Genomic DNA, 15830 nt, shown 5'->3' with positions numbered 1-15830 from the left:
GAAGACCACCTTTCAAATCTCCAGACTACTCTAGATATTTTAAAAACTTTATTGGAATATCCAGGTCTCACTTGAAATTTCAAAACATCCCTCGGAATCTTCAGATATCCCTTGCTCTTTGAAAAAATTTCTTGGAATTTCAAGATCTCCTTTGGTTTATCAACCCTGTCTTGAAATCTGCAGGCCTCCCTTGATATTTCAAGATTCATCCCAAAATATCTAGACTTCCTTGAAAATTTAAAGATCTTCCTTGGAATCTGCAGACCTTTCTTAATATTTCAGGACCACCTTTTATATTCCTTAAAATTTAAGACCTTTCTTCATATTTCCGGACCTCCCTTTATATTTCAAGACCTTCCTTATAATTTAAAATCCTCCTTGAATGTTGCAAACTATCAATTAGCGACAACATTAACTACTAACTTTCAAGGTTTAGATTCTGTTTGAACTTACATAATGTACTTATTGAATATGATCATACTCAAACCCTTGAATTCAAACGTATCGAAGTTTTTGGAATTTTAAACAAAGGACCATTTCTCTGTTATTCTACCACTAGCATCCACGAAACAGAAAGGGTTGAATAAGTCTCAAATAACATCCATAAAAAGGCGGTTAGCAAACCCCTTTGGACTACGGTCTTGTTAGTAACGAAATAAAATTTAACAAAATTAAACCATATCATTATGAAGGTATAATTTGAATGACAATTTAATGAACCTAACGAGAAACTCATGTAGACAAATATACAAACTACTTTGGAATACGAATTACGAATATAACATCTGTGCTAAACACGTGCCATTTTGTATTGTTTTACTACAAAAAGGTGAGCTGATTAAATTTTTGTAATTTGTTTTATTTTTATGTTTGAAATTTTTGCGTATTTTTTTGTTTTTGTTCTTAAATAATAATTGTTCGTTGAAAGACAAAGAAGAAGAAGAAGCAACAGCAATTATTCAAGTTACTAGATATAAAGGCAGGTGTATTTAATTTAATGAATGTTTAGATCTGATCTGCCGGATGTTCTTGGCAATTTAATTGGTTACTCGTTTTGTTGTTTACTTTATAGCTTGCAGTTTTTTTTTAATAAATTAAACACGTTAAACATGGTTGTTTAGTGAGGCTTGAAGGTTCAGCAGAAATTTATAGAAGGTACGTCATACACTCATGCTTCCATAATACACAATCAAGGAGGGAGTTATTCTGAACATATTTTTTGAATAAAACAAAAATGAAAAGCTTGCAATAGAAATATAACTCCCTAATGCATCTCAAGCCTTTTTAAAGTAGACACTAATTTATAAATGTACAGCTGCTAGTTTCGAGCTCAAAATAATTTGAATAGTAGGCAATTTTTTGAAGCGAAAGTTAACACGTACGTATGTGTCACATTTCAAACGAGTAAACTATAAGTTCGCAAACAAATTTTTTGGGAATGTAGGTGCGTTTTTTTGGAAAGTTGGCGTTAAAATAAAATAAATCATTTTCAATTATGAATAATCCAAAAAAGAAATGCCTAGCAGACAAAAAGTGCGATATGACTAGGCGCCGAAAGAAATTTTTCAACAGGGGACGAAATGAAAAGTAAATTAAAAATTTTGAGTATAGAATTGCACTCCATTTGGAAACAAAAGGTTGCAAACTATGAGTAAATTCACAAACGTCAAATGTCTTGGTAGTGATTAGACATCAATGCTTTTTTGCGATGCTGATCGTTGCTCAGCTGATTACTATGCGATGCTGATTGACAGAGAGTTTTACCTTTAAAAACAAAGATACTAATAGCTGAATCACAAACACGCTTTAGCTTCGGCTTCACCTGACGTTTACGAGTTCATGCATAGGAATTCAATGCATGCTATCACAATGGAGCTTCGACCTCACGTTTCGTTTGACAATCGTAAGGAAAAGAACGTAATGTGACCCCAAACGAAAGCTCTAGTACAAATATCTGAACATTTTTTGTCTGACAGCTGTACAAAAATGTCAACAAACAAAATATTTGATCTTTCGAGGGATGAAATAATACAAATGTCATTCAAAGCAACCTCGAAGCAGGCCCACCGTAACGCAGACGAAGCCGAAGCGTGTTTGTGATTGAGCCATAATAAGAACTCTCATTGTAATTAAAATCACACATCTTATCTCCTCTACAAATTTTCTCCACAATACTGACTTTGATTTTCTGCCGGCAATAAATTTACTTGCATATTTGAATATGGTTTCTATTAATAGTTTAATTGTTGCGCTGGTAAAATATTCCCTGAAATTCATCAAATTAATTAATTTATAAACAATTTAGAATTTGATTACTTTTCATTGTCTTTTTCCGCCATTTTTGCTCTAAATCGCGTTAGCATCAACAACTTATCAAGAAAATTCAGTTTATCGAACTTTTCAATAATGAACAATTGACATTTTAAGTGATGCCAATTATTTGCGTTTATAAACGCGCTACAGAGATGATCGTAAATTATCTCTGCAGTGATGCGTTTGTGAATTTCCACTATGTATTTCAAAAGAACTAATACACAAAAATAACGACACACATTTTGAAGCGGATGTTCTTTTTAGACGTGCGGTTTACAATCTGGCAGTACTTTCTTCGGAGTTTTTGACAGCTGTCATTTGATTTATACTGGTTGCGCTCAATCTCGTGTTGGATAGGTGGATTTTTAGAAACTTTGTTGAACGAGTTGAATAGTTGTATTGAGATAGGTGTCAAAAAAAAAAAGCAGACAAACATTTAAACTTCGAAATCAAAATTTATTGTTGTTGTATAAAACATTTAAAGGATTAATTAACTGATTCGTCGGACAATGATGAATTGATAGGTGTGTAACAATTTAATAAGTAAGAGATGACCTTAATCTGTAATCTATGTTAAATTTCCTCTTAGCATAATTGGAATTCTATACGATTAATAATTTACTTGCTAAATCTCTGGTTTCAAACGATTTACGTTTAAAAAAAACTATCGTAACAAAAACGAGGACTATTATGAAGTGACAATACCTAGATACAGTTTGGAAGGAATTCCTCAAATACAACTTCAACTTACATTTTGTATCTTTTTGTTTACCAACAAATACAAAATGCTGAAATCAATTTTCAAGTTTCTTGAAATTCAACCATGTGTTGAATCAGCTGTTCTTCAGATACCCAAATACCCCAGAAATTCTTGGATACCTTTAAGTACCTTTTTGACATCTCAGCTGTTTTTAATCCGCTGTTATTTTACACGTAAAACACTAACAAAAAGGTATCCAGATACCCTATCTTTCTAAGATTGAACGCAGCCACGCAGTTTGGTTTGCCATTTCATAATTAATTGACTTAAGCTAAGTATACACGATTTGAAAATCTTCCACTTTTTGCCGAACTGTGAAAAATCTATTAATAGCATCTAAATAGGTTTTAATTGCTAATTTTTATCAATTGAAATCAACAGTTGGTTGATTTTATCCAAATTTAAGATAATTTTTTAGAAGAAAATCAGATGACAATTGCTGATAATATTTTATCTTCTAATTAATAATTTTCTGTTTACACGGTCAGAAAACAATAGAATTAATGGCCTCATTGAAAGACAATTTTTTCGACAGGTGATAGAGAATATAATATGTTATTTTAGAAATAAGCACAATAGGTAGTGCAAAAACATTTTTAAGTTTTGCGAAAGATCAGCCAATATTGGAAGGTCTTCTAATGATGTATACTTAGCTTTACTGTTGAAGAAAGTTTTAAAATCTTGCAAATTTATTATCAAAATAATATCATGGGATTTAGTACTGCTGAAATATTTGTGTGGGGTTATATGAAGTCGCTTGTCTACGTAGGTAAGGCAGAGAATTTAAAGACTAATCGGACACAGAAAAGAAAAAATTTTAACGGTACAATTCTTACTTACTTACTTACTTAAGGTGGCGCTACAGTCCGGGGCGGACCTGGGCCTCAACCAACAAGCGTCTCCAGCCAGCTCGGTCCCTAGCTAGCTGTCTCCAGTTTCGCACGCCAAGTTGGTTGAGGTCCTCTCCCACCTGGGTGCGCCACCTGAGTCGCGGTCTTCCTCTACTGCGCCGTCCCTCGGGATTGGATTCGAAGACCTTCCGGGCTGGAGCGTTGATGTCCATCCGCTCTACATGACCTAGCCATCTAAGCCGTTGGACTTTGATTCTGCTAACTAGGTCAGTGTCGCTGTACAGCCCGTACAGCTCGTCGTTATATCTTCTCCTCCATTCTCCATCTATGCGTACGGGACCAAAAATCGCCCGAAGAATTTTTCTCTCGAAGCATCCTAAGACGCTCTCATCTTTCTTTGACAGGGTCCAGGCCTCAGCGCCATAAATGAGAACCGGGATGATGAGTGTCTTATAGATGGTGATTTTACATGCTCGAGAGAGGACTTTACTTCTCAATTGCCTTCTAAGTCCAAAGAAGCAGCGATTTGCAAGAGTTATTCTTCGTTTGATTTCAGCGCTGGTGTCGTTGCCTGCATTAATAGCGGTGCCTAGGTAGACAAAGTCCTTAACTACCTCAAAGTTATAGCTGTCCATGGTGACGTTTTGTCCAAGACGTCGTCGTTCAGTGTCCTTTTTTGATGACAGCATATACTTGGTCTTGCCCTCATTGACCACTAAACCCATCTTCTTCGCTTCTGTCGCAATGCTCAAAAACGCTCCACTGACATCACGCTTTGATCTTCCAATTATGTCAATATCATCTGCGTATCCGAGTAATTGGATGGATCTTTGGAAGATTGTGCCTCTAGTGTTGACGGTTGAGTTTTGCACAATTCTTTCCAGAACGATGTTGAAGAAGTCGCATGACAGTGCATCGCCTTGTCTAAAACCTTTTTTGACATCAAATGCATCGGTAAGATCTTTTCCGACCTTGATAGAGCAGCGTGCATTCTCCATCGTCATTCTGCACAAACGGATAAGTTTGACAGGGATGCCAAAACTAGACATTGCTCGGTAGAGCTCTTCCCTATAGATGCTGTCATACGCGGCTTTAAAATCGATAAAGAGATGGTGGGTATCGATTTGAAGCTCCTGGGTTTTTTCCAAGATCTGCCGTAGTGTGAATATTTGGTCGATAGTGGACTTTCCTGGTCTGAAGCCACACTGATAAGGACCAATCAGGTTGTTGACGAATGGCTTCAGACGTTCACATAATACGGCAGAGAGGATCTTATACGCAATGTTAAGAAGACTTATGCCTCTGTAGTTGGCGCAGTTTAGAGGGTCTCCTTTCTTATGTATCGGGCACACTATGCTGAGATTCCACTCATCGGGCATGCTTTCTTCCGACCAAATTTTGCAGATGAGTTGGTGCATGCTCCCTACCAAGTCATCGCCTGCTGCTTTGAATAGTTCGGCAGCGATGCCGTCAGCTCCAGCAGCTTTGTTTGACTTAAGTTTAGATATAGCTAACTTCACTTCGTCAAGGTCGGGTAGGCGGAATTGTTGATCTGCGTCGCCGAGGTTGAGTGGTTCTATCTCCCTTACAGCGGAATTCGGTTCGTCATCGCCGTTATATAATTTGGAGAAGTGATCTTTCCATATTCTCAGCATCGACTGTGGTTCTACTACGATGTTCCCTTGATCGTCTTTACAGGCTTCGGTTCGTGGCTGGTACCCTTGGGAGGTTTTTTTTACCTTTTGGTAAAATTTACGAACCTCATTCCTGTTGTGACATCCCTCTATCTCCTCGATCGCGCGCTTCTCATGCTCTCTTTTTTTCCGTCTAAGAAGCCGGTGTTCCTCTCTCCTCTTCTGCTCGTAGAGCTCGCGAGCAGCTCTCGTCCTTTTGTGCAGCGCCGTTTTGTATGCCTCTTGTTTCGCTGCGTGAGCTTGCTGGCATTCGTCGTCAAACCAGGGGTTTCGCTGTGGTGGCCGTGTGAAACCTAGCACTTCAGAGGCGGCATCTCTGATGGCTGCAAGGCAATGTTGCCACTGGTTTTCAATGCTTAATGCAGGAAGCATAGGACTCCTTAGGAGGTTATTAGAGACTCGATCGGAAAAGGACATGGCAGTCTCTTGCGATTGTAGCCGTCTAACGTCGAATCTTCTCACAGTACTTCCTTGTTTTGGCTTGGATCGTGATATCCGTAGCCGTACCTTGGCTACAACGAGGTAGTGGTCCGAGTCAATGTTGGCCTCTCGGAATGTTCGGATATCCTGGATACTGGAGAAGTGTCGTGCGTCGATCGCAATGTGGTCAATCTGGTTGATCTGATTGATCAGGAGATTTCCATGTCCCCTTGTGGATATTAAGATGCGTGAACTGCGTACTAGCTACCAGAACGTCTCGCCCCGCAGCGAAATCGACCAGCCTGAATCCGTTGTCGGAGGTAGTGTCGTGCAGGCTGTATCTCCCGATTATGCCACCAAAGATGTCTTCTTTTCCTAGCTTGGCATTAAAATCTCCTAAGACAATTTTAATGTCATAGCCAGGGCACTGCTCATATGTCTTGTCCAAGAGCTCGAAGAACATATCTTTGGTGTCTTCATCTTTCTCCTCTGTTGGGGCATGCGCGCATATTAGGCTTATGTTGGCGAATTTAGCCTTGATGCGGATTGTCGTGATGCGCTCGCTCACACTGTTGAAACTCAAGACTTTTTGCCTAAGCCTAGTTCCAACAACAAATCCACACCCAAATAGACGCTGTCTTTGTTCTCGGTAGCAGTCGCCGTAGTAGATATCGCAGTCTTTTAGTTTGCGTTTACCCGGTCCATCCCATCGCACTTCTTGGATGGCTGTAATATCTGCCTTGCAGCAGTTTAGGGCTTCCGCTAATTGTTCGGCTGCACGTGGTCTGTTAAGGGACCTAACATTCCACGTACATATCCGAAGTTCGTTGTCCTTATTTCGTTTGCGTGGGTTGTCAACAGTGAATCCGTCCGTATCCGAGGCTTGTTGTTGCTTCGAGACTATGATGTTTTTACGTGGCCAGGAAGTCACCCCGACGGCACAACCCCCAACCTGGAGGGCCAGATCCTTAGTATAACTCCAAGGAAGGGGAGCCGGATGAACCGCTCCTTATAGGCCTGGGCTCCGAATATGTCGAAGAAGCCCTATAAGGTGTTCACTAAGTAGTTCGACCTTACTGGAACTGTAGACGCCACCGTTGATTCTATCTCGAGAATTCGTCCGCTGCCGCCTGGATAAGGAGAGGTGCCTTAGTGGAAACACCTCTCCCCCCCTCTCTCGTTTGCTGCCCCCAACAACTTTCCACTGGGGTTGGAACCCAATCTCCAGTTGAGGTACTAGGCACCCGATGTTCACCGCGGGGAGGTGAGAGTAGGAGTTGATAGACAGAGGTGGGTTTTGAGAAAAACCTGTGGTACAATTCATCTATTTAAATGTATGGAGGGTGTAGAAATTTACCTCTGATTTATTAAATAGAAACCCCTTAAGTTTATTTTTTATTAATAAGATCTTATTAAGAATTATTAAACAACTCTAATATTCCGTCACCCACACATAATCGGACACTTGCTACTGAAGCACTGTAGAGTGCTCGGTAACAGTACTTTTCCCGTCAAATTATGATAGGCTTTAGGAAACGTTCTATTGCCATTAATATTCAATTTTTTTTTTTAAGTTTTCCACTAAACCTTAAAATTATTATCAACGTTTGTTGAAATACGAAAGTTGGTTATAAAGCATAGTCAGGATGGAAAATCAGTTCGAGAAATAGCCAAAATTTTCCAACGGAGCCATTCAACAGTTCAGGACATAATTTCACTTTTCAAAAATGAAGGTAGGATCTTTAATGTTAGCAGGAAAGGACAAGGGAAAAAGTTGGATATGTAGGAAGAAAAGCTACTTGTTCGGAAAGTGAAGCACAATTATTTCTTATCCTCGGAATCTCTAAAGGTGTTTTTGAAGGGGACCAGAAATAAGGAAGTGAGCAAAGAAACGATCTGAAGCGTACTGCGAAAACAAGATCTGAATAACCGCGTAGCTCGAAAAAAAGCCATTCATAAGTGAAAAAAAATAGAAAAGAAAGACTTAAATTTGCTACGGAACATTTACCTAAGGATACGTTATTCTGGAATAAAGTAACATTAACATCATAAAATAGGTTTTGTTCACGGATGAAAGCAAATTTATCAGAAGGACGAATGTTTGTATGGAGAAAAGCAAATGAAGAATTCTCTCATAATCATAAACGGGCAATTGTGAAACATGGGAGTGGGTCGGTAATGGTATGGGGAAGTGTTGGAAACTTACACTTTGTGGAAGGTAAAATGGATCAAAAGGGGTACATCAATATTTTACAGCAACGTTTGGTGCCAAGTTTCAGTAAGCTGGAATAAAAGACAATTTCATCTTTTATCAATGACCCCAAGCATACATCTTACACAGCAAGTCGTGGTTGTTGCATAATTGTCCCAAAGTGCTTAAAACACCTGCACAGTCCAATGACCTTAATGCAATTGAGCGTATTTGGGATGAATTGGGACGTCGAGTCGCTCAAAAGAATTTTCGAAACATTGAGGAGCAAAAGAAGGGTCTTAAAAAAGAATGGACAAAAATACCCTCTGAAGTTTGTTCAAAGCTGGTTTCTTCAATGCCTCGACGCAATACTAAATGCAATGTGTCCGATTATTTGTGAGACATGAAATTATGGAGTTTCTTTAGTTTTTAGTTTCCTTGTTTTGAATAGTAATTTAAAATGTTGTTTTTGTTTATTTAAAATAAATATGAGTTCCCTTCTGATAAAATATGATGTTTGATTTTAACACCCCCATACATTTTCTTAGAGAAATTAGTCGTGGGGGTCACTGTATGAAACCAATTGCTGCAAATCTTGTTGAAAATTTGGGCTTCTCAGCTGGAATTTATTCGAACCCACCTGCATCGGTTACTTGCCTTAAATCGTTTATAAATCACAATGGCAAACTTTTATCTTTGTAATAAAGCAAACTATTGGTATAGATGTATTACCCATTTAAACGTTTGTCAAACTTAAAAGATTTGTATTCGTACTTGAAATTGCAAATTTAGGACAATCTGCATAATTTGAACATCAGGTAGAATATTTACGTTTAACGTTTTTTAATAATAGGTCTCTCTCTAGAAGGCTATTACTAAAAATGGAACGATATACGAATCAATCACAAATTTGCAAGAAAAGTTTTCTGACCGTCGTGTTCTCTAGCGTCTGATTGGCCAGCTGCCAAAAAAATTACCTACCAATCAAGCTAACTTTCTCAGCTCAAGTTCACTTCTGTCAAAATGACAGTCAATCATCTCTTTTCATTCAACTAAAAGCTGAACTTTAATACTTTATGATTTATTTATTTTCTGCACAACCTAATTTAATGTTTTCTGTAAAAGGGTTCCCTATAAATACAGAAAATAAATAAGGTACATTTCTTTACAATACAAAATACAAATCGTCATAGACTTGTAGCTTGCCTGAGGAGTGTTTTGTAGACAATAATGTTTTTGGTAGTTTTTATACTATGAAAGTAAAGTAGAGGATTGTGAAGTTAAGTTGAAATTCGTCAAAATTTACGTTCAAATAATGAAGTTGACTGCAAATGAACTCCCTTATGATGTCTCAACGTGCCCAATGTCCAACAATCAGAAGGATTCGACAAATAATCGAGTACATGCAGCTGCATAGGTATGTCCGAATTATTAGTGGAAAATTTCATGAAAAGTTTATGTTGCTATTTGGCAGATATCATTTTCAATTTTAATGACACCTTTTTGTTAACAAAAAAAAAACATTATAGGTATAAAACCTGTCGTTGGAAAACCACGGAAGGAAAATTGATCTAGTGAAACATAAATGTTTTTGGCAGGTATTGTATACATATTTCTCGAACTAAAAAAACCGATTGGAGACGGAAGCCCTGTCGAGAACAAAAGTTTGTCTATCTACAAATTCATTTTAATGACTAAGTTTTTTATAAACAAATTATTTTGTTTTTAAACTCACCCACATTAAATGACAAATAAAATCATAAACTAGGTCAATCACTTTTACTTGTTTTTGTCGAACAACAAGTCTACCTGCCTACATACATACCTGACAAAAAAATCATTAAATTCGCTAACTACAGCCAGCTGGTGTAGCTGGTTATCCGCATTAAACATAACCATCGCCATTACTAACCTGATTGTTTTGTTGTGAAATTTCTCAGCTGGAATTTCTTGAATGGTCCGCTCTTTAGTGATCCCAAAAGTGATGATGATAAATCCAATAACAAAAATTGTTGTGGTGATTTTCGTTGGCTTCGTTTATAGCCTGACTAATAATAATAATCCAATCGCAAAGCGGAAAAACACTTTAACACAATATTTTATTACTTTATTTTTATGTTAACAAAATTATTTTTTTTTTTTGAAAGATTTCTCTTTTGACACTCTGCACCAGGATAGCTCCTAGTTTCAGACTTTTGTGCTTTCAGCAAAAAATCAACAATACACTTCACTTATTTGTCGATGATGTCGAGAACTACGTCGAGAATCGTTGCAGCTTGCACCTGTGAAAAAATTAAAAATGAGTCCAGTTCATAATATGGACATGGACACCCGTTGATAACGACGAAGACGACAACTCAACAACCCGAGGAGCATCCGCAACCCATTACGTTTCGGTCACCATCACCAATAACCACAACAACACCAACGAAACAGAGAAATAGATACATTTGTCGTAGAGACGTCTCTCGGCCTCAGCAGCAGATACACAGAATTTTTTTAGAGCACAAAGGAAGAAGAAAAAAACTGGCGGACAGCTCCTCCTGAGTGTTTAAAGATTGGAAATTGGTTCCCGGACGGGTTAATCAAGAACAGAGACGAATCCCATCAAGAGATTCGACAAATTATTCATTTCAGAATTTTCATTTGCATCTGCAATTATTCTAGGCCACCCACTGCCCGGGATGCTGGGTGGTTTTGCAGAGAAAAATCAATGATTCGAGGGGTTTGGTGCATTCACGGAGACGTTTAGTCGCTCTCCAGTGAAGAAAATCAAGACAGATCCTTTTTCCTCAACTCGAATCACAGAAACTATATTTGTTTTTCCAATTTTATTAACAAACTTTTAATTTACAACAAAACAAAATAAATAAAACAAAGAAGAAGCGACCACGCAGCGAGGTAGATAATGATTATGGAAAATTGATGTGGCTGTTGTTGATTGTTGGTGTGGTTTTCCAGCAGGACGGAGGATGCTTGCTCTAAAAAAAACCTCACTATGAAAAATCTCACTTTTTCTATTTGGTTTTCTTTTAAAGTTTACTTTTGTGATTTTCAAGGATTTTCAGAGGTTTTTATTTATCCGCGTAAAGGGGACCTCAACGAGACACACATCACAGATAAAATCCAAAAAAAGAGCGACGGACGACCACGACACGGCCAAGCTAGGCTACTCCACTTTAACTTCTTGGTTCGGAATCTTTCTCAAATCTTGTTCGGGGTTTGGTTTTTCGCTCTTCTGTTCATGTTGACGGTTTTTCTGTTTCATATTTTATTTTTTTCTGCTTTGTTTGACAGTTGCGCGTTGTGATGCACAACGAGACTCGTTCAGCTTGATTCACAATAGAAAATTAAATTTTTAAGCATTCTAAGGTTTTGATAACATCAACATAAATTTGAAGTGCGAATTAATTTGCTAGTTTTGATTATTGGATTGTGTAGTCTCAATTAAACTGTTTTTTTTTTCTTTTTGACGGTCCACTTGTAACTAATCCAAGCGCTTTAAATGTACAATGTTTAATGTATGTAAGTGTGTTTCAACTGTCTTCACAATAAGTGCTCAACAACTGATTTGACAAGCGGTAAGTAATCCTCTCGCTGTAGTCCTACAGCCTGCGGAAACTTCTTTGACAAGTTTGATCTACGTTTTGAACTAAAAATGAAAATAAGAGAGTGACACGATCTAATTAGAGTAGCATAAAAGCAATTTTTTGGTTTAATTTACTAAAAACGTTTTCCGTTTTTAAGTTTAGAGCAGATGCCTGAACTGTCAAAAAAAATTTGCGTTTCTTTATGTTTGGAACGCGTTCTGTGAGCTCTGAATATAAGGACCAAAGTAATGTAGTAAAAATCAGAGTTTGTTGGCTTGAAGAGACAGATGGAAAATTCAAAAACTTTAAATCATTTTACCACATTTATTTATCTGTCATAAAATTTTCTTGGCATTTGTAAAATCGGTACAAGTTAATTATTTTCATACATTTCTATTACTACTACTATTACTAGAGCTATTCAAAACTGTTAAATGTTTGGTAAACGAAACAAGACTAGTTTCTTTTAGTTAAAAACGTTGTGCCTGAACACGCCTTATCAGTGACAGTTTACGAAAAAAAAGCATACAAAACTTAGTCTGACAAATCGAACAATTGAATTGAAATGTCAGAAACAAAGAAGTTATTAATATTAAGCAAATTACAAAAAGAATACATTTTGTGATTTTAACTTCCTTTCAACCCCTCTCTCCCTTTCCTAGTGCTCACACTGTGTCTACATAATAAGGGTAATATATCCCCTTGAGTGTGCGCTTATTATATAAAAAAAAAAAATAATAATCATGAAGAATGTCAAAAATGACATTTGATTTCCTCCAAACTTTGCTAAAATTGTTCAAAATTTGACAAATAAATATCTGAGCAGCAGCTAACTTTAATATTTATAACATTCTACTTATTTATTTTTCATTTATTCTGATCATGTTTTATCTGTGAGAGATGAACTAAATAATGGAAGTGCTATAGGGGTCTTAGATATAAAATGAACTATTAAAGTTTTTGACCGTACTGTACAGCGTTTTTGAGAGATGTCAAACAAATTCAAATGACAGCAAATAATCTGTCACTTTTCCTCAACCAAAACATCCACAAGAATTACAATTTATACATTTTCGATTTATGTTTAAGATTTAAATAAGAAATCAAACAAATTCCGACTCAATCAAGATGAGTTTCGCTGCTCCGAAAACTCCTGTCTCCCAAATCATACACAACAAAGACAACCAAGATGAGCCAAAGAAGAAAACTCGTGAAGATTGGCGCAAAGCAAAAGAACTCGAGGAAGCCCGAAAAGCTGGTACAGCACCAGCTGCCGTCGATGAGGAAGGCCGAGACATCAACCCTCATATTCCACAGTATATTTCAAGTGCTCCATGGTATTACGGGGCTTCTGGTCCAACATTGAAACATCAACGTCCACAGAAAGACGACGAGGAGAGCACCGCCCTGCAAACCAAGCTGGTCATCAAGGGAGTCGACAGCTCTAGGTTGGTGACTAAATTCAGGAAAGGTGCCTGCGAGAATTGTGGAGCCATAACGCACAAGAAAAAAGATTGTCTTGAGAGACCAAGAAAATGCATGGCTAAGTACGCCGAATCAATTGTGATCCACGACGAACACATTGTTGACAGCAATGCCACGGATTACGACGAGAAACGAGATCGCTGGAGTGCCTACGATCCGGCGTCCCACAAAGACATCGTGGATGAGTTCGAGAAGGTCGAAGAAGCGAAGAGGCAGTTGAAAGCTGACAAACTGAAGAATAACCCAGATGCCGAGCTGTCGGACGAGGAGAGTGACGAAGACAAGTACGTAGATGAGGTTGACATGCCTGGAACAAAAGTCGATTCGAAACAGAGAATCACTGTGAGAAATCTCCGAATCCGAGAAGATACCGCCAAGTATCTCAGGAATTTGGATCCCAACTCCGCGTACTATGATCCCAAGACACGTTCGATGAGAGATAACCCCAATCCTCAGCTAAAGCCTGATGAGGTTGAGTTCGCCGGAGAGAACACAGTCCGCTACAGTGGTGACACAACTAAGCATTCCACGGCCCAGTTGTTTGCATGGGAAGCTCATAGAAAGGGAGTTGATGTCCATTTGCTGGCCGAACCTACGAAGCTTGAACTCCTGCAGAAGGACTACAACTTGAAGAAGGAGGACTTCAAGGCACAGACTAAGGACCACATCCTTGAAAAGTACGGAGGCGAGGAACATCTTCAAGTCCCACCGAAGTCTCTATTGCTGGCTCAAAACGAAAACTACATTGAATACTCGAGGAGTGGCAAAGTAGTCAAGGGAATGGAAAAATCCCGAGCGGTTAGTGCTTATGAAGAAGATGTCTTTCCGAATAACCACAAAACCATATGGGGGTCTTTCTGGCACAGCGGCCGATGGGGATACAAATGTTGCAAATCCTTTATCAAAAACTCTTACTGCGTGAGTGCTAGCAAAGAAACCATTGAGTCAAGCGATGCGGTGGTCACACATCCCCAGACGCAACAACGTGAACTGGAACAAGTTGTCCAAGAAGAGGAGACTGTTGTGGAGGAACAAGAAGAAGAAGAAGAAGATGAATCAGAGCCGGAACAAGCCGACAGTCCAAAGAAATCATCAAAAAAATCAAAGAAGGACAAAAAGAAGAAAAAGAAGAGTAAGCATAAGCGACGAGAAGCCGAGAAAAAAGAGGAAGCTAAAAAGAAGGAAGATAAAGTGGAACTGGACGATAGAAAGCGGGCGTATAACAGTATGTACGATGTTAAAGCACCCACCGAAGAGGAAATAGAAGAGTTTATGATCAAGAGGACGAGGGACGAAGATCCTATGTTACAGTTTATGGGAAAATGAAAAATTGTTTTTTAAGTAGGGTAATAAAGAAAAAACCAGAAGTCCGTTTGTTTTATTTAAATTGCTTGAATAGTTTTTAGGAATATATTTCTCTTCTACTAAGGGTAAAATTAACGGTAACATTTTCCCGTTTTTGTTCACCGTTGTGCGAGTTTTGGCAAAATATGAAATAATTTTAATTTTGAATATCAAAATGGGATTGAAAAACAGAGTTGGGTAAAGCATTCCACATTCTTCATGTGCGGTTATAAAAAGAATCTCTTTTCTTGACAATATGTCCAAAATTGACTCAAGGCTAAACTGATCAGCAAGTGCGAGTATAAGGGCTACATTTTTTAGGGTGCAATGAAACTGGCTAAAAAAAAACAAAAGGCATGACAAATTGCGGCGGTGTTCAAGCGTTAGTTCTATCATAAGGAAGTTATTGGAAAGGGTCCCATTTGTCATTTTAATTTTGACATTTCTCGACGTTTCAAGATCCCTAAATTCGAAATAAAAGATTTTTAGAGAGATGTCTATGCGTGCGTGTATACGTACGTCCGTACATTCGCTACGTTTTTTCGTCGTCCATAGCTCAAGAACCCGAACAGATATCGACTTCAAATAAATTTTGTTATGCAGATAATCAGGCAGGAAGATGAAGAAAGGGCGTGAGTTTTTTTTTACCATAGCAGTTTAAAAAAGAGGTTAACATTTTGTCTGGCAAGATTTTGAGAAAAATCAATCTAAAATAAATAAAAAAAAACATTACTCAAAGTTGATAAAAATTGAATTTCGGCCCAAATATCTTTTCAAAAATTTGAGATTATGGCTTCCAACTAATTTTAAATTATAAAAAAAATATTGTTTTCAACATTCAGTAAAATTTGTTGAAAAATCGAATTGACAGTTTTTTTTTTAAAAAAATAAAAAACTTAAAAGAAAATTTAACAAAAGTTGGTAAAAATATTTTCAAAACTTCGAGATATTGGCTTTAGACTACTTTTATCTTTTAAAAAGTATTGTTGTCAACATTCTGAAAAATGTTGGTAACAATTTATTTTCGACAAAAATCTATTTAACAAAACTAGATTTTCAAACGAAACTATTTCTTTGTATGAGAAATATAAAATATATGAATCAACTGACAACTTTTTTAACCCAATACAAAAACCTACAAACTTTTAAGCAAGGCAAGTTGACAGTGTGGGTCGCAGACTT

The 15830-nt window shown here is 37.6% G+C and overlaps 2 protein-coding genes across 5 annotated transcripts in view; one reads left to right on the top strand and one right to left on the bottom strand.

Moving 5' to 3' along the window:
- LOC129948399 (prominin-like protein) overlaps positions 1-11476 on the bottom strand; it is a 212981-nt gene extending 201505 nt beyond the window's left edge. The window contains exons 1-2 of one of the 4 annotated variants that reach the window (XM_056059393.1): positions 11242-11476; positions 10142-10511 (exon numbers count right to left, since the gene is read on the bottom strand). The gene's annotated coding sequence lies outside the window, so the exon portion shown is untranslated. The remainder of the gene's footprint in view (positions 1-10141; positions 10512-11241) is intronic. The other 3 variants (XM_056059389.1, XM_056059390.1, XM_056059392.1) reach the window with 3 other exon arrangements.
- A 1366-nt stretch (positions 11477-12842) lies between these two features.
- LOC129947396 (pre-mRNA-splicing factor Slu7) lies at positions 12843-14671 on the top strand. Its single transcript, XM_056057935.1, has one exon. It carries the CDS (start codon positions 12948-12950, stop codon positions 14628-14630), a length of 1683 nt encoding a protein of 560 aa, XP_055913910.1. The 5' UTR covers positions 12843-12947; the 3' UTR covers positions 14631-14671.
- Positions 14672-15830: the final 1159 nt, after the last annotated feature.

This window comes from Eupeodes corollae, chromosome 2, assembly GCF_945859685.1.
Source record: "Eupeodes corollae chromosome 2, idEupCoro1.1, whole genome shotgun sequence".
NCBI classification, from domain to species: Eukaryota; Metazoa; Arthropoda; class Insecta; order Diptera; family Syrphidae; genus Eupeodes; species Eupeodes corollae.
This window is presented reverse-complemented; position numbering and strand designations above follow the sequence as displayed.